The 19966-nt window shown below is 40.8% G+C and overlaps 1 protein-coding gene across 4 annotated transcripts in view; it reads right to left on the bottom strand.

Moving 5' to 3' along the window:
* Positions 1-17734, bottom strand: part of LOC140731234 (transforming growth factor beta receptor type 3-like) — a 149733-nt gene extending 131999 nt beyond the window's left edge. The window contains exons 1-3 of one of the 4 annotated variants that reach the window (XM_073052759.1): positions 17522-17734; positions 15084-15132; positions 14894-14992 (exon numbers count right to left, since the gene is read on the bottom strand). In XM_073052759.1, the coding sequence (XP_072908860.1) occupies positions 14894-14951 (58 nt within the window). In that variant the 5' untranslated portion in view covers positions 14952-14992; positions 15084-15132; positions 17522-17734. Of the gene's footprint in view, positions 1-14893; positions 15133-16959; positions 17101-17521 lie in introns of those variants that run through there. The other 3 variants (XM_073052760.1, XM_073052758.1, XM_073052757.1) reach the window with 3 other exon arrangements.
* Positions 17735-19966: the final 2232 nt, after the last annotated feature.

Genomic DNA, 19966 nt, shown 5'->3' with positions numbered 1-19966 from the left:
AGAACCTGGCTTTGCAAGGACACAGGGAGTCACTTCAGCTAGACGATGACTTGAATGTGGGAAATTTCCTTGGCTTACTGAAACCACTGGCCATCTTAGACCCTGTCATAAAAGAACACCTCACTCATTTGGAAAGTCACCCTGGATCTACGTCTCATCTTTCACCGGGTGTCCAGAATGAATTCATCCATGACAGCATCCACTGTTCACCAGAGTTTACTGAGAAGCATCCATAAAGCCAAGTACAATGGTCTCATGTTCGACTCAACTCCTGATCAGGCACACCATGAGCAGATGTCAGAAGTAGTGAGGTATGACATAGGTAGGAAAGGGGAAGAGGTCCGGAAACGAGAGTATAGGGAGTTAGGAAGGCAGTTAAGAAGAAGGACCGCAAAGGTAGTAATCTCGGGATTACTGCCTGTGCCACGTGACAGTGAGAGTAGGAATGGAATTAGGTGGAGGATAAATGTGTGGCTGAGGTATTGGAGCAGGGGGCAGGGATTCAAGTTTCTGGATCATTGGGACCTCTTCTGGGGCAGGCTTGACCTGTTCAAGAAGGACGGGTTACACTTGAATCCTGGGGGGACCAATATCCTAGCGGGGAGGTTTGCTAGGGCTACAGGGCAGACTTTAAACTAGTAAGATGGGGGGGGGCAGAAATCAATTTGAGGAAACTATGGGAGAGGAGGTTACTTCACCAGTAGAGCAAGTAAGTAGACAGTGTGTGAGGGAGGAAAGGCAGGTGATGCAGAAGGGATGCGCTCAGCCCAAAGATGTAGGGGAGAAGAAAGAAAAGGATAATAAATTTGAATGCATTGCTAGGGATGAAAAGAGAGGAGGAGGTGGAGAGTATCTTAAATGTATCTATTTTAATGCTAGGAGCATTGTAAGAAAGGTGGATGAGCTTAAAGCGTGGATTGATACCTGGAATTATGATGTGGTAGCTATTAATGAGACATGGTTGCAGGAAGGGTGTGATTGGCAACTAAATATTCCTGGATTTAGTTGCTTTAGGTGTGATAGAGTAGGAGGGGCCAGAGGAGGAGGTGTTGCATTGCTTGTCCGAGAAAATCTTATGGCGGTGCTTTGGAAGGATAGATTACAGAGCTCCTCTAGGGAGGCTATTTGGGTGGAATTGAGGAATGGGAAAGGTGTAGTAACACTGATAGGAGTGTATTATAGGCCACCTAATGGGGAGCGTGAGTTGGAAGAGCAAATGTGTAAGGAGATAGCAGATATTTGTAGTAAACACACGGTGGTGATTGTGGGAGATTTTAATTTTCCACACATAGATTGGGAAGCTCATTCTGTAAAAGGGCTGGATGGTTTAGAGTTTGTGAAATGTGTGCAGGATAGTTTTTTGCAACAATACATAGAAGTACCAACTAGAGATGGGGCAGTGTTGGATCTCCTGTTAGGGAATGCGATAGGTCAGCTGACAGATGTATGGGTTGGGGAGCACTTCGGATCCAGTGATCACAATAGCATTAGCTTCAATATAATTATGGAGAAGGACAGGACTGGACCTAGAGTTGAGATTTTTGATTGGAGAAAGGCTAACTTTAAGGAGATGTGCAGGGATTTAGAGAGAGTGGATTGGGTCAAGTTGTTTTATGGGAAGGATGTAATAGAGAAATGGAGGTCATTTAAGGGTGAAATTATGAAGGTACAGAATCTTTATGTTCCTGTTCGGTTGAAAGGAAAGGTTAAAGGTTTGAAAGCGCCATGGCTTTCAAGGGATATTAGAAACTTGGTTCGAAAAAAGAGGGATGTCTACAATAGATACAGGCAGCATGGAGTAAAGGAATTGCTCAAGGAATATAAAGAATGTAAAAGAAAACTTAAGAAAGAGATTAGAAAAGCTAAAAGAAGTTACGAGTTTGGTTTGGCAAATAAGGTGGAAGTAAATCCGAAAGGCTTCTACAGTTATATTAAAAGCAAGAGGATAGTGAGGGATAAAATTGGTCCCTTAGAGAATCAGAGTGGTCAGCTATGTGTGGAGCCGAGGGAGATGGGAGAGATTTTGAACGATTTCTTCTCTTCGGTATTCACTAAGGAGAAGGATATTGAATGGTGTAAGGTGTGGGAAACAAGTAAGGAAGTTATGGAACCTATGACAATTAAAGAGGTGGAAGTACTGGCGCTTTTAAGAAATTTAAAAGTGGATAAATCTCCGGGTCCTGACAGGATATTCCCCAGGACCTTGAGGGAAGTTTGTGTAGAGATAGCAGGAGCTCTGACGGAGATCTTTCAGATGTCATTAGAAACGGGGATTGTGCCAGAGGATTGGCGTATTGCTCATGTGGTTCCATTGTTTAAAAAGGGTTCTAGAAATAAGCCTGGCAATTATAGACCTGTCAGTTTGACATCAGTGGTGGGTAAATTAATGGAAAGTATTCTTAGAGATAGTATTTATAATTATCTGGATAGACAGGATCTGATTAGGAGTAGCCAGCATGGATTTATGCGTGGAAGGTCATGTTTGACAAACCTTATTGAATTTTTTGAAGTAGTTACAAGGAATGTTGACGAGGGTAAGGCAGTGGATGTGGTCTATATGGACTTCAGCAAGGCCTTTGACAAAGTTCCACATGGAAGGTTAGTTAAGAAGGTTCAGTCGTTAGGTATTAATGCTGGAGTAATAAAATGGATTCAACAGTGGCTAGATGGGAGATGCCAGAGAGTAGTGGTGGATAATTGTTTATCGGGATGGAGGCCGGTGACTAGCGGGGTGGCTCAGGGATCTGTTTTGGGCCCATTGTTGTTTGTAATATACATAAATGATCTGGATGATGGGGTGGTAAATTGAATTAGTAAGTATGCTGATGATACTAAGGTAGGAGGTGTTGTGGATAATGAGGTGGGTTTTCAAAGCTTGCAGGGAGATTTATGCCGGTTAGAAGAATGGGCTGAATGTTGGCAGATGGAGTTTAATGCTGAGAAGTGTGAGGTTCTACATTTTGGCAGGAATAATCCAAATAGAACATACAGGGTAAATGGTAGGGCATTGAGGAATGCAGTGGAACAGAGAGATCTAGGAATAACAGTGCATAGTTCCCTGAAGGTGGAGTCTCATGTAGATAGGGTGGTGAAGAAGGCTTTTGGAACGCTGGCCTTTATAAATCAGAGCATTGAGTACAGAAGTTGGGATGTAATGTTAAAATTGTACAAGGCATTGGTAAGGCCAAATTTGGAATATTGTGTACAGTTCTGGTCACCGAATTATAGGAAAGATATCAATAAATTAGAGAGAGTGCAGAGATGATTTACTAGGATATTACCTGGGTTTCAGCACTTAAGTTACAGAGAAAGGTTGAACAAGTTAGGTCTCTATTCATTGGAGCGTAAAAGGTTGAGGGGGGATTTGATCGAGGTATTTAAAATTTTGAGAGGGATAGATAGAGTTGACGTGAATAGGCTGTTTCCATTGAGAGTAGGGGAGATTCAAACGAGAGGACATGATTTGAGAGTTAGGGGGCAAAAGTTTAAGGGAAACACGAGGGGGTATTTCTTTACTCAGAGAGTGATAGCTGTGTGGAATGAGCTTCCTGTAGAAGTAGTAGAGGCCAGTTCAGTTGTGTCATTTAAGGTAAAATTGGATAGGTATATGGACAGGAAAGGAGTGGAGGGTTATGGGCTGAGTACGGGTAGGTGGGACTAGGTGAGATTAAGAGTTCGGCACGGACTAGGAGGGCTGGAATGGCCTGTTTCCATGCTGTGATTGTTATATGGTTATATGGTTATGTGGAAGTTAATTTTGACAGGAAAACAGTCCGTGTTAAGTCCTTCCTTGGTTTTATCCAGATAAGCCAGAAAGATGCTGAGAGCTTGGTTGAAGACATCTTGAAACAGCTAGAGAAGGACAAAATAGAGCTACAAGATTGTCGGTTACAGTGCTATGACAACGCTGCTGTGATGGCTGGACACAGAAGTGGTGTTCATCAAAGAATAAGTGAGAAAAACAACCTGGCAGTGTTTGTGAATTGCAACAATCACTCACTCAACTTGGTGGCTGTACATGCAGACTAGCAAGATACAATGATAGTCACATGTTTTGGAACCATTGAAGTTCTCTACGTGTTTTTCTCTCGTTCAACACAGCACTGGGAAAAACTCAAAAATGCCGTGCCTGTGGTTGTTAAGTCGGAGTCCGAAAGCAGATGGAGTGCAAGGACAGAAGCAGTGAAGGCCATCAACAAGTACCTTGAGGAGATACTTCAAGTTCTCCAGGACATGATAGACAATGAAAATGAGACCAGTGAAACAAGAAGTGACGCAAGTCAGCTGAACAACCGCATGTTGAGTTACAATTTTCTGATTTTGCTAGGATTTTGGAACAAAGTACTCATTCGCTTTGACTGTATTCAAAAGAGGCTGCAGGATCCTAGCATGAACTTCCACGATGCTGCCCTGGATTTGAAAGCCCTCCATTTTTATGATGAAAGAGAAGTGTTGGTCAGTAAGTCACTCGAAGAAGAAGTTGGTCTCTGTCAAGAATGGAATATTGAAGTTGAAAGATGTCAGAGACGAAAGAAACGAATGGCTGATGAGAACTCGAGAGACGCTGGGAGGAAATGGAAAGAGTCATGAAGGGAACACGCGACCATCTTCACAGAGAAATGGATGAAAGGTCCATTCATTTGACACCAAGTTTGGGTTCCTTCTTGATGTCGAGGGACTGTGTTATGGCGCCAACAGTAACAACCCAAGAAGAAGTGTGAAAATTTGGGTGAATTATACAGCTCTGATGTTGATGGACAGCAGCTATATAAAGGAATTTTGGATTGCAGAATATTGCTATCAAGGCGGTTCAACATGAAAATATCAAGACCTGAAGAGCTTCTTGAATTTATTGTTCAGTATGGAGATGAGAGCATCTTCCCCAATCTTCACATTGCTATTCAAATAATGCTAACCATCGCAGTTTCCATCACCAGCTGTGAGATCATTCAGTGAGTTAAAACTAATACTTTCATATTTGAGAGACTCCATGGGTCAAGGCAGACTCTGTGATCTTGCTCTGCTGAGTGTAGAAAGAGAAGAAACTGAAAAAACTGACTTTGATCACATCATTGACCAATTTCCATCAGTGAATGCAAGGAAGGTGCAGTTATAATTTTCATGCAGTGCCATAATTTGTTAATTAAAAGATTAACAAGCTTGACTTGTATTTTTGAGCTGATATTATGGTAAAGTTATCTAAAAGATGGGTGTCAGATGTTTGGACAGGGGCGCAATTTCAGTGCTTGCCATAGGCGCTATTTTCCGTAGATACACCCTTGGTGATGGGGCATAAGAACATAAGAAATAGGAGCAGAACTAGGTCATCTGGCCTGGCGAGCCTGCTGAATAAGATCCTGGGTGATCTGGCTATGGACTCATCTCCACCTCCCTTGCCTTTTTCCATAATCCTTAATTCCCCTACTCTGCAAAAATCTAGCCAGCCTTATCTTAAATATATTTACTGAGGTAGTTGCCACTGCTTCACTGGGCAGAGAATTCCACAGATTAACCACTTTCTGGGAAAAGCAGTTCCTCCTCATCACCGTCCTAAATCTACTCCCCCGAATCTTGAGGCTATGTCCCCTAGCTCTAGTCTCACCTACCAGAGGAAACAACTTTCCAGCCTCTATCTTATCTATCCCTTTCATAATTTTATATGTTTCTCTAAGATCTCCTCTCATTCTTCTGAATTCCAGTGAGTACAGTCCCAGGCTACACAATCTCTCCTCAGAGTCTAACCCCTCATCTCTAAAATTACTTCTGCACTGCCTCCAAAGCCAGCATATTCTTCCTCAAGTAAGGAGACCAGAACTCCACCCAGTACTCCAGGTGTGGCCTCACTAGTACCCTGTATGGTTGCAGCATAACCTCCTTGGTCTTAAATTCAATCCCTCTCACAACGAATCCAACTTTCCATTTGCCTTCTTAATAGCCTGCTGCACCTGCAAACCAACCCTTTGAGATTTACGGAGAAGCACTCCTAAGACCCTCTGCACAGCAATATGGTGCAATTTTTTAACATTTAAATAATAACTGATCTTCCATTTTTCCTTCCAAAGTGAATGATCTTGCATTTACCAATATTGTACTCCACCTGCCAGACCCTTACCCACTCACTTAAACTATTTATATCTCTCTGCAGATTCTCTGTATTTTCTGCACAATGTGCTTTTCCACTCAATTTAGTGTCTAAGCAAAGTTAGATACACTATACTCAATCCCCTCTTCCAGATCATTAATGTATATGGTGAACAGTTGCGGCCCAGCACCAACCCCTGCGGCACACTGCTCACCACTGATTGCCAACCAGAGAAACAACCATGTATCCCAACCCTCTGCCTTCTATTAGTTAACCAATCCTCTATTCATTCTATTAAATCACCCCCAACTCTATACATCCTTATTGGTAAATCTTTTATGCGGCACCTTACTGAACGCCTTCTGGGAATCCAAGTAAATAACATCCATCTGTTCCCCTCTGTCCGCTGCACTCGTTATATCTTCAAAGAACTTCAGTAAGTTTGTCAAACAGGACCTGCCTTTGCTGAATCCAGGCTGCATCAGCCAGATGGATCCATTTCTTTCCAGATGCCTCACTATTTCTTCTTTAATGATAGTTTCAAGCATTTTCCCCAACTACAGATGTTAAACTAATTGGCCCATAGTTATCTGCCTTTTGCCTACATCCTTTTTTGAACAGTGGTATGACATTTGCCATTTTCCAAGCAGACAGGAACTGCCCAAAGTCCAGAGAATTTTTGTAAATCATCACCAAAGCCTCTGCTATAACTTCTGCCATTTCTTTTTGTACCCTGGACTAGGGGACTTATCTATCTTCAGGCCCACAGGTTTCCTCAGCACTACCTCTTTAGTGATAGCAATTGCATCAAGGTCCCCACCTCCCATCACATCCATAACATCTCTCTTTGGCTTGCCAGATGTGTCCTCCACCGTGAAGACAGACACAAAATAGTCATTCAAAACCTTGGCTATTTCCTCAATACCCAATATCAATTTCCCCTTTTCATTCTCCAAAGAACCTACATTCACTTTAGCCATCCTTTTTCACTTTATATAATTAAAAAAACTTTTACTATCCATTTTCATATTTTGTGCTAGTTTATTTTCATAATCTAGGTTCCCTTTCTTTATTGCTTGCTTAGTGGTACTTTGTTGCTTTTTAAAGTTTTCCCAATCTTCCAATTTCCCACTACTCTTGGTGACTTTGTATGCATGAGCTGTTAGTTTGATGTCTTTTTCTTATTTCCTTAGTTATCCAGGGCTGACTCTCCCCATCCTCGCTGTCCTTGCTTTTAACTGGAACATACTTCTGTTGAGCACCATGAAAAATCTCTGAAAGTCTTCCACTGTCCTACCATATAGCCTGTGTTCCCACTCTACCCTAGCCAAATCATTTTAGTCTCCATTGTTTAGGCATTAAAATACTGGTTTTCGACTGAACTACTGCACCCTGAACTTGTCTAAAAACTCAGTCGTACTGTGATCACTCCTTCCAAGAACAAGTGGAATTGAGTGAAGTTATCCCCTCTGGTTCAAGAGCTTGATGGTTGATGGGTAATAACTAGTCCTGAACCTGGTGGTGTGGGTCCTGAGGCTCCTGTACTTTCTTCCTGATGGCAGCGGTGAGAAGAGAACTGGGCCAGGATGGTGAGCATCCTTGGTGATGGATGCTGCTTTTCTCCACGTAGATGTACTCAATGGTGAGGAGGGATTTACCTGTAATGGTCTGGGCTGTATCCACCACTTTTTGTAGGCCTTTTTGTTCAAGAGCATTGGTGTTTCCATATCAGGTAGTGATGCAACCAGTCAATATACTCTCCAACGCACGTCTATAGAAGTTTGTTAATGTTTTAGATAACATGCCAAATCTTCACAATTCTGTAGCAAAAGTATAGGCCCTGCCGTGCTTTCTTTGTAATGGCACTCATGTGCTGGACCCAGGAAAGATCCTCTGAAATTATAACAAAGAGGAATTTAAAATTGCTGATCTTCTCCACCTCTGATGAGGACTGGCTCATGGACCTCCAGTTTCCTCCTTCTGAAGTCAATAATTAGCTCCTTGGTTTTGCTGATATTGAGTGAGAAGTTATTGTGGCACTACTCAGCTAGATTTCAATCTCCCCCTTATATGTATATGGTCATGCACTTTGGTAGAAGGAATGAAAGGGCTGATTATTTTCTAAATGGAGAGAAAATACAAAATTCTGAGGTGCAAAGAAAGAGACTTTGGTGTCCTTGTGCAGGATTCCCTAAAGGTTAATTTGGAGGGTGAATCTGTGGTGAGGAAGACAAATGCAATATTAGCATTCATCTCAAAAGGACTAGAATATAAAAGTAAGGATGTAATGTTGAGAATTTATAAAGCACTGGTGACCCATTTGATGTATTGAGAGCAGTTTTGGGCCCCTTATCTTAGAAAGAATGTGCTGAAACTGGAAAAAGTTCAAAGGAGGCTCACAAAAATGATTCCAGGATTGAATGGCTTGCCATATGAAGAGCGTTTGATGGCTCTGGGCCTGTATTCACTAGAATTCAAAACAATGAGGGGTGACTTCATTGAAACCTATTGAATGGTAAAAGGCCATGTTAGAGTGGATGTGGAGAGGACGTTTCTTATGTTGGGAGAGTCAGAGGCCAGAGGACACAGCCTCAGAATAGAGGGGTGTCCTTTTAGAACGGAGATGAAGAGGAATTTCTTTAGTCTGAGTGGTGAATCTGTGGAATTCTTTGCCACAGGCAGCTTTGGAAGCCAAGTCTTTATGTATATTTAAGGCAAAGGTTGATAACTTCTTGATTGGTCAGGACATGAAGAGATATGGGGAAAAAGGCAGGAGATTGGGGCTGAGGAAAATTGGATCAGCCATGATGAAATGGCGGAGCAGACTTGATAGGCCAAATGGCCCATACATCTTATGGTCTTATGCTGATTCGTCACCGCTTTTGATTCAGCCCACAACAGTGGTGTCGTCAGCAAACTTAAGTATGGCATTGGAGCTGTGCTTAGCCTCACAGTCATAAGTACAAAGCAAGTAGAACAGGGAGCTAAGCACACAGCCTTGTGGTCCACCTGTGCTGATGCAGATAGTGGAGGAAATGTTGTTGCCAATCTGAACTGACTGGGATCTGCAAGTGGAGAAATAGAGGATCCAGTTGCACAAGGCTGTATTGAGGTCTAGGTCTTGAAGCTCATTGATTAGTTTTGAGGGGATGATAGTATTGAATGCTGAGCTGTAGTCAATGAAGTCATGATATATTCACTTTCGCCGTCCAAAGTTCATGGATTGAGTGAAGAGCCAATGAAATAGCATCTGCTGTTGATCTGCTGTATGCATTATTGCCGGGGACACTAAAAAAAATTCAGGAGCTACAAACAACTGAAGTGAAATCCACCTTAATTGCCATTACTAAATCTTGATTGACATCAGTTAACATAGTACATGGGGCCTGCAGTCAATATTCCACTGTGCTGTCATATCTGGTGGTTGTGTTCTCTAGATTAAGCAGGCTTACAAAAAAACAAGTAGATATAAACTGGTATGTGCCAAAATTGACAGGTGGCGTTTAGTTAAATGTGCTGGATAATTAAGAATTGGTGTAGCTCTGCCTTTAACTCCTCTATTGGCCTAGTATCTACCTCAGACTTAAGTGCACCAGACCGTTAAATGCCAGATAATTAAGCTTTTACAAAGTATTCCTCCAATTTTCGGCATGCTCAATTTCTCACTTATCAAACAAGGCAGAGTAAATGAAATCACTTATAAATATACTTTAAGATAAATATTGGTCATGGTTTTTGCTAAATCACAGCATAATAGAAAACAATATTACAAAATATACAATGGGAATAAGCATGGTTATTTAAAGACAAACAATTCAAGAGTGCAAATGCAAATTCTAACAGAGCAATTTATGAAACTGAAATGATGCCATCTTTTCTGATGTTAATAATTAAACTATGCACAGGATTGTTCTGTAAAACCTTAAAGGATAGAATATGCCATATACATATCTTGTCTTACTAATTTAGAATTCTTAATGAAAAAGACATTTAAGAGGATTTATCAGAATCAGGTTTATTATCACCGGCATGTGATGTGAAATCTAAGTAATAAAAGTGGCATTGACTGAGAAGTTATATTTAACCAGGAAAGAAAAAAATCACCAAAGTGGCAATGATGATCACTAATGCAATGTTGGAAACATGACACCAAGTTCCGACAAAACCGCTAGGTTTTATATCACATAATTTGAGGGAACTATCGATCAAGAAACCTGAAGAATTCTCATGCTTTTCTTCAAGAGATCTTTTAAACTCAAGACAGATCTTTAAGATAACTGTTAATATTACAATTTGCTTTTCTTTAGAATCAGAAAATACTCCTCGACTCATAAACAAATGAAATGCTGAAATCCAGAGCAACACCCATGAAATTCTGGAGAAACTCAGCAGGTCCAGCTATGGAGAGGAATAAACAATCGATGTTTTGGCACAAAAGGTTGACTATTTATTCCTTTCCATAGATGTCGACATTCCTAGAGTCACTAGAATTTAAAAACAGAGGTGTTCTCATTGTAAGCAACAAAAATACAGAGACAACTGGCAGAGTAGATGTCAAGAGGCTGCTGGCTATGGATGGAGGGAACAAGTAGGGATCAATCTTAAAAACATTTTGGGACTAAAATGCAGAAATTTATTCAAGACTGGGAATGAAATTCTTAAATATTAAGGAAATCATGGGATATGAGTTTGGCAAGACTCAGGATGTTGAAAACAACAAGTCTTGTTGCATAGGAGTTTCATTGAAGTTTAAGCTGATTGGCCATTGTGTGAATGCAGAAGTTAGAGTGGAGAACTGAGGCTTTTGCTCATGATGTTTCAGTGAGAAGAGGTGGAGGCCACTTTGGATTGGCTATTGCATGAGTGAGCTAATGGAGAAGTCTAAAATCTGAGGTTTTGGTTCAAGAGATTTTGGCAAGGCAGCGCAGGCGAGTAGATTGCCAAGGGTCTCTTTTAAACAGTATTTAACAGAAAAGATAATGTATTACAACAAATCAAATAAAATAGGGGTACAGGATCAGGTGATGTTTTGTAGCTACATAATGTTGGACCATGGTGGACCCCATTATGGCTCCTGGTGACTACATATGCAGCATATGTTGGCTGCTCAAGAAACTCAGGCTGAAATTTGATGGTCTGAAATCCGAACTTCAAATGCTGCAAACGTCACACATCTGGGAAGGGGAAAGTTGCCTGAGAACCATATTTCAAGAGGCAGTCACACCATTTAGATTAAAATTTCAAAGTTGGTTTATGTCCAGGGATAAGAGGGTGTGCCTATAAGTGAGGCAGGTAGGTGGATCCAAGAGGTAGTGCTGAAGGAGCCTCACCCCTTGAGCTTGTCTAACAAGTCTGAGGTTGTTGCTCGCTTTGAGAATGAGAGTGGTGGCTGCAGGAAAGATGAACAACTGAACCATGGCACCATGTTTCAGGGAGCCATTCAAGAGGGGAGAGAAAGGAGAAATGCATTTGTAATTGGGGATAGTATAGAATAGGCACAACACTCTGCTGAAAGGATCAAGAGCCCTGAAGACTGTGTATCTGACTGGTGCCTGGGTTGTATAAAGTAAAAGAAAAGAAAGATACTGAAGGATACGGAAGTCTCCAGAATAAAAAAAAGACAAAAAGTTTTGAAAGGGATGAGAATTTAACTTCAGATAACATGAAGCCAATAATTGAAAAGGAAGGTGACTGAAGGTGTTATATCAGAATGCAAGCAGTATACATAATTATGTAGATGATCTTGTAGATGATTATGTAGATGAGAAATTGGCAGGTATGACACTCAGTGAGTAGTGGCTGAAAAAGATCACAGCTAGGAGCTTAACATCAAAGAACATACATCATAGCAAAAGAACAGGCAAGTGGGAAGAGGGGATGGGATGGTTCTGTTGGTAAAGAATTAAATCAAAACCTTTGAAAGAAGTGACATAGCATCAGAAGATGAAGAATCCTTGAGGGAAGAGTTAAGAAGCTGCAAGGGTAAAAAGACTGATGAGAGTTATATACAGGCCTTCAAATAAATTACAAATAGGGGATAGAAAAGGCAGTAAAAAGGGCAATGTTTGCTCTTGGGGGATTTCAATGTGTAGGTAGATTTGGAAAATCAGGTTGGTGTTGGATCCTAAGAGAAGGAATTTGTAGACACCTACGAGATGGCATTTTAGATCAGCTTGTAGTCGAGCCCACTAGGGAAATGATACTTCTGCATTAGGTGTTGTGTAAAGAACAAGATTTGATTAGAGAGATAAAGATAAAAGAATTATAGGAGGCTGTGCTCATAATATGTTAGAATTCACACTGCAGTTTGAAAGGGAGAGGGAGAAGCTAAAATTCAATGTATCAGTATTACAATGGAGTAAAGGGGTCTACAAGGGAATGAAAGAGGAGCTGGCCAAAGTTGATTGGAAGAATAAACTAACAGGGATAATGGTAGAATAAGTTCCTGGGAGTAATTTGGAAGACGTAGGTTTGGCTCATCCCAAATAGGAAGCATTCTAAAAGGGAGGATGAAGCAACAAAGGCTAAAAAAGCATAGAAGCAATAGAGAGGACATATAACTCGTGCACAGCTAGAGAACTGAGTAGCTTTTAAAACCCAATGGAGGCAACTAAAAATGCAATGAGAGAAAAAAATGAAATATGAAAATAAGCCAGCCAATAATATAAAAAAGATACTAAAAGTTTTTTCAGATATATAAAGAGCAAAAGAGAAGCAAAAGTGGATATTAGCCTACTTTTAGTAGTCTAATAATGCTGCCAAGACAGTAATGGGGACAAAGAAATGGCAACCGAACTGAAGAAGTATATTGAGTTGGTCTTCATTGTGCAAGATATCAGCAATATGCCAGAAATTCATAAGGATACAGAAGTGAGAGTAGACGTTATTACTAAAAAGATGCTTGGGAAGCTCTGAAGGTAGATAAATCACCTGGAACAGATGGACTACACTGAAGGGTTCTGAAAAAGGTAGCTGAAGAGATTGTAGAGGCATTAGTAGTGATCACTCAAGAATCACTAACTTCTGGAATGGTTCCAGGGGACTGAAAAATTGAAATGTCACTCTGCTGTTTAAGAGAGAGAGGCAAAAGACAGGAAATTATGGACAGTTAGCTTAACTTTAGTGGTTGACAAAATATTTGAGTCCATTATTAAGGAGGTTATGAGGTACTTGGACATGCACAATAAAATAAGTCGAAGTCAGCATGGTTGATTTAAGAGAAAACCTTGCCTGATAAATCTGTTGGAATTCTTTGAGGAAATAACAGGCAGAATAGACAAAGGAGAGTCAGTGAATGTTGTTAACTTGGAGTTACTGAAGGAATTTAACAAGGTGCTGCACATGAGGCTGCTTAATAAGGTAAGAGCACATGATATTACAAGAAAGATAATAGCATGGATAGAAGATTAGCTGACTGGCAGGAAGCAGAGAGTGGGAACAAAAGGGAACCTTTTCTGTTTAGCTGTGGGTGACTGATGGTGTTCTGCAGAGGTCTGCATTGGGTGCACTTCTTTTCACAATATATGTAAATGATCTGAATTATGAAATTGTTAGCTTTGTTGTCAAGTTTGCAGATGATACAAAGATATGTGAAGGGTTATGCAAGGTTGGGGAAGCAAGAGTCTGGAGAAGGACTTGGACATAGTAGGAGAATGGGTAAAGAAGTGGCAGATGAAATATACTGTAAGGCATTATATGGAGATGCTCTTTGGTAGAAGAGCATTGGTAGAAAGGCATTGACTATTTTCTTATTGCTTATTGCTCTTTGGTAGAAAGGCATTGACTATTTTCTAAATGGGGAGAAAATTCCAAAATTGGAGTTGCAAGGGGACTCGGGATTTGTCATACAGGATTCCCTAAAGGTTAATTTGCAGGTTGAGTCGATAGTAAGGAAGGAAAATGCAATGTTAGCATTAATTTCAAAAGCATTGATAAGACATCATTTGGAGTATTGTGAGCAGTTTTGGGCCCCATATCTAAAAAAGGTCTAGATGAGGTTCATGAGAGTGATCACAGGAATAAAGTGGTTATGAGCCTATACTAACTAGTGCTTCGAAGAATGAGGAGGCATCTCATTAAAATCTACTGAATATTGCTAGCCCTCAATACAGTGGATGGGGGGGGGGGGGGGTGACGACCTTTTTGCAATAGCAGAAGAGTCTAGGACCAACCTCAGAATAAACGGATATTGCTTTAGAACAGACTGAGGGAGAATTTCTTTAGCCAGAGAGTGGGGAATCTGTGGAATTCATTGCTACAAATGGCAGTAGGTTTATTTAAGCCATTGGGTTTATTTAAAGTATATTTAAAGCAGAGGTTGTTAAGTTCTTGATTTGTAAGGGTATTAGAATTTACAGGGAGATGGCAAGAGAATGGGGTTCAGAGGGAAAATAAATCAGGCATGATTAAGTGGCAAAGCAGAATTGATGGGCCGAATGACCTAATTCTGTTCCCATGTCTTATGGTGATAAAAGACACTTGGCTGACTTCTATGATCACATTGACATAACAATGAAGAACATGCTAATAGACAAATTATCTAAGGCCTTACTATATTTTGATGCAAGAATTGTCTTAGCTTTAGATTCCTCAACCTGAAAATAGAAAGGTGTGGCCATCAAGCCATGCTTGAAAATTTGTAGCTCAGATGTTTGTCATTTGGGACAGCTTCAGATGGTGAAGGTTTTGAAGAAAGTTACATCAAATTAACACCCAGCTGTTCAACTGACAATCATTGGTTTGGTATTTGTGTACAGTAATTAAAAAATGTTTACTCACTGTTTCCATAATAAATATTTGACATTAACTTACCCGCTTTATTTTGAGATCCCAAAGCAATCAATAGGATTAACAGCAAATTTTTCTCCATGGTTGTCTTTTATTTTGTGAATAATTTCTTCTGTCCTGTATCTAGAAAGTAATACACCTCAAGATGTTTTTCTCCCACTGAGAGATATATTGCAAATTCAATTTAGGAGGAACCTTGAAATATCTGTTTCACCTTGAAACCTTGAAATTCCTCAATTCCAGTCTCCCGAAAAGTTAGAAATCTGTCAAAAATGTAAAAATGCAATTAACTGTTGCTATGATAAACCTTGTCCTGTTCATCCAAACTCTACATCACACTTAATGAATATCTTCTAGAAATCCACGAGATCAGCAGCTAAACTTCTCAAAATCCGACCTATATTTTGGGTGTAGACTAAAAGGATTCATACTACAATGTAAATTTTGCACATGTTCCCTAATGTTGTGACAGTAATAGAAAATGCTGGCAAAACTCAGCAAGTCAGGCATCATCTGTGTAAAGAGAAACAGTTAACACTTCATCAGAGCAAATTGAATGCTGAAGTTTTTGATCTGAAATATTAACTCTTTCCACAGACACTGCCAATCTGCTGAGTTTTCCAATATTTTCTGATTTATGTCAGGTTTCCAGAAACTGCCATTCTGTTTTTCATTTTTGCAAACTCCTTCAAATTAATATGAGCATAAAGTGAATTAGAACAGCAAATCTCCGAGAAGAACACAAGAGACTGCAGATGCCGGAATCTGGAATAAAGTGCAAAAACCCTGAGGAACTCAGCGGGTCAAGCAGCACCTGTAGACTTTGTGTGATAATCATCGTCGAGAACCTCTATATCCACAAATGCTGTTTGATCCGCAAAATTCCTCCAGCAGTTTTTTTTTACAGCAAATCTCAGGGCGACTCGAATCTATAATATTGATTATTGATTTCATAAAATGTCCAGGATTATTTTTCTAACACTGTTCTGTAGTGCTGTATCGTTCCGAACATCTGCTCGAAAGTTAGTCTATTCAAATGCCAAATTACCCAATTTCTCATTTAACAATAGATCGAGAAACTCGAGTCTCAAAGCCGCGGAAATCTTATTCCTGGACATCAACTAGGCGCAAAAAAAAACCGTCCTGAACGGAGATTGTGAAAACTATAGAAAGAAAAACTTCACCATTTATCTAGTTTCCCTACTTCACAAACAATGAAATGATTTTCTCTGTCTGTAATGGCGAAACTACAAGGTTGCCCCCGAAGAATCCACGAGCTTCGCAGAATATTTTTCTGCACTTCTAACACAGACAAATTAATCATAGCGGAAAGGATGACACTTCATGGTGTCATGCGAGCAAATCATGGTCCAGTCAAATTAAAAGCAAAGCCTCCATCAACTGGTCAAATCATCCTTCAATAACTCTTTAAAAATCATCATTCTCATAGTCACGCTTCAAAACGTGATTTTTTTCAACTATTTGCACAAATCTCCGTTTCCACGATCGTACTGTCAACATTAAAAAAAAGTATTACTGGCACCTGTATTCATCAAGGACAACCATATTTGGGTGGTTCCGTGATTTTTACAATAAACTTCATTTAACTTATACAGAAATAATTCACTCAGAAAACTTGAGGGATACTACTAGAAGTAAGTTAGTTTAAAAGATAATTGTCTTCAGCGTTTGCTATGGCCCGTTTATTCATTTTAATCTCGGTTGGCGAACATCGACCGGATTTTGATTTAAATCCCCCCAAAAAAACTAATTTCTTAAAACCACGACATCTTCCTTCCTGAATTAAGTACTCTACCCAAGTATACATAGAATTAAACCGGAGACAAATCCCATGATTTAAAAAAATAATTTGCTTATATTGTACATTTCCCACCCGCACAGCAATTATGATTTGTAATACATACGGTTCTAATTATGATGAATACTATTGAAATTTTAATCACTCAAACTTGCCAAACCTTCTGAAAATCTTTGAAATACGAGCAAACTTCAAAACTAAAACTTCATTTTTAAACCAACTATATAATTTAAAGTTTCGACAAACTTAGCCCCAGCAACCTATGCCTTACCAGATGTTAACAGGTAGTTGCCTTTCTCGCATCGTTGCCGAGTGACGTTGGAAGACTAAAAGTTATCCCTTTAACTCAAAAATTTTAATCCCTGAGTAAACTTTCAAGTCTTTTTTCGCTTTGAGTAAACGCCACATGAGTCTGCCCTTTCAAATAATTGGCAGCCTAATTGTCGAATCGGAATTTAATAACGGAGCTAGGCCCCGCCTCTAACATGAAGGCTTCACCAATAGGCACCAAGATTGGGTGGGACCAAAGCCATACGCTGAAACGTCGCCACGGCGAAAGCAGCAACAGGAAAACGGGAATCATGTTCTTGTCAAACTTCGACAAGAAACAGAGAAAAAAAAGTTTTCCGTAAAGTATGTCAATTAGAGCCCTTTTAGTTATTTATAAGGATAAAATAATAATGATTCATGCCATTTGCGATTCTTCATAAATTTTAAAGCTAGGTATCGTTATTTCCTGATAACTGTTCTTCCTACTTTGTTGTAGAACTGAATACATATTGCAGTATTGACAAGGACGGCCAGTACTGAAGACGTTATAAAAATAATCTTACCTCGAAATAGGCAAGTTAAGAATTCCCCAAATTTTATTTTCTCCCCTTCCCAACTTCGAGAGGAAATTTAACGGTCCGAAATGGCGGTAGTGCGGGTAGTGTGTTTTCTCTCTCTCTCTCTCCGCGCTGGGATAGGATTTTCCTGTTCACTGCCTCCTTTTCGTCATGCCCTGTGTGTAAACTTGTTTTTCTCCTTCACCTCCTGTCTCGGAAAAGGCGAGAGAGGAAAAAAAAAGTCTCCAGCCGGCGCCGGGAAATCCGATTGGAGCCGCGTCGCGTGGGGACTGAGAGGCGCGGGGGAGGGCGGCGACCGTTGGGGTGCGGGGAGGGCGGGCGGTCGCGAGCCGCGGACTCGGTGGAAGGGGGAAAAGGCGGGGTTGGGTGCGGATGGCGACGAAGGAGCAAGAGTTGGGTGGAATTGAGAGATGAGAAGCTGGAGGAGAAAAATGGGGTTTGGGGGATGAGGGAGCAAAAGTTGGCAGGGAGCGGAGAAGTGGCAGGAGATGAGAAGAGGGCAGCTGTTGGATGGTGTTGAAAGATGGGGAGCTAGGGGAGAAGCTGGAGAGTTTCAAGGAAGGAAATGGGGTTCGAGGGCATTAGGGAGCAAAAGTTGGCATGGAGGGGAGAAGTGGCAGGAGATGAGGGGAGGGGAGGGCAACAGTTGGATGGAGTTCAAAGATGGGGAGCTGGGGTGAAGCTGGAGAGTTTCAAGAAAGGAAATGGGGTTCGAGGGCATTAGGGAGCAAAAGTTGGCATGGAGGGGAGAAGTGGCAGGAGATGAGGGGAGGGGAGGGCAACAGTTGGATGGAGTGGAAAGATGGAGAAGCTGGAGAGTTTGGAGGAGAAAAATGGGGTTCAAGGGGGATGAAGGAGCAAAAGTTGGCAGGGAGGGGAGAAGTGGCAGGAGGGCAACAGTTGGATGGAGTTGAAAGATGGGGAGCTAGGGGAGAAGCTGGAGAGTTTGGAGGAGAAAAATGGGGTTCAAGGGGGATGAGGGAACAAAAGTTGGCATAGAGGGGAGAAGTGGCAAGAGTTGGGATGGAGAAGAGAGACTGAGGTTGAAAGGAGCAGGGAGAGAAGGCCAGGATGGCTTGGGTGAGAGATGGGGATTGACAGGGGTGGGGGAGTTTGGGTGGAGAATGGGCAGAGGTGGGGAGGAGTGGACGTTGTGTTATACTGCACAGGAACATACCCTTCAGCCCAACTCCAACTCATGATGACCATCTAAGCTAGTGTCATTTGTCTGTACCTCTCTAAGACTTTCTTATCCATGTACTTGTTTTAATGCCTTTTAAATGTTGTTACTGTACCTGCTTCAACCACTTCTGGTGACTTGTCCCAAATGCACACTACCATTTATGTGAAGAAGTTACTCTTTAGGTCTTTTCCCTCTCATCTTAAATCTATACTTTTTCTTTCTTTGGGGACAAAATAGACTGTGCATTTATGCTATCTAAGCCCATCATGATTTTATAAGCATCAATAAAGTCACCCTCAGTTTCCTACACTCAAAGGAATAAAGTCCAAGGTTGCCCAATCTCCCCCTACAACTCAGGCCTTTGAATCATGACAACATTCCCATAAATCATCTTTGCAGTCCTTCCAGCTTAATGACGTCTTTCCTATAACAGGGTATAGGAAGCAATATAGGATACAACAATATCTTGCACAGCTGCAACATAACGTACCAACTCCTGTAGTGAGTGCCTTGACTAATGAAGACCAGCATGCTAAATGTCTTCTTCACTGCCTTTTCTGTGACACCAGTTTCAGGAAGATTGGTGTCACAGACAGAAAGGGTAGTGAAGTATTTGGTCCCTCTGTTCTATAATACTGTCCAAAACCATCATTGTGAAAGAATGATTTCCTGATTTAACTTCCCAAAATGTAATGGTTTCCACTTTACTGAAATGAATGTCATTTATCATTTTTTGGCCCACTTGCCCAGCTGATCAAGATAGTGCTACTTTTTGAACTTCACTGTTTATGACCTATTTTAGTGTCATCTGCAAGCTTACCATGCATTGCACTTTCTCATCCTAATCACTTATATAAATGATGTACAACAATGTAGGACACCACTAGTCACAGACCTCCAGTCAGAAAATACAGTGTTTCACCATCGCCCACTGTTTCCTACCATTTAACTAGCTGTCTCTGGATCTACTGTGATCTAAGCTACCCGATCATCCTGTGTGGGGCCTTGTCAAAGATATGGCTAAAGTCCAAATAAACAACATCCAACTCCTAGCCCTCATCAGTCTTTTTGATTAAATGTTAAAAAATATATTTGTGAGACAAGATTGTGATTTCAGCAATGACTTGTACAGCAATAATACAATGACTCCTGCATTCATTACCCTGCCTGATTAAGGCAAGTGTGCCAAGTGCCACCTTCCTATGTCACTACTTTCAGGGAACAATGTACTTTTACTCTTGGTTCTT

This window comes from Hemitrygon akajei, chromosome 7, assembly GCF_048418815.1.
Source record: "Hemitrygon akajei chromosome 7, sHemAka1.3, whole genome shotgun sequence".
NCBI classification, from domain to species: Eukaryota; Metazoa; Chordata; class Chondrichthyes; order Myliobatiformes; family Dasyatidae; genus Hemitrygon; species Hemitrygon akajei.
Note: the sequence above shows the minus strand (reverse complement) of the source record. Positions and strands in the feature narration are given on the sequence as shown.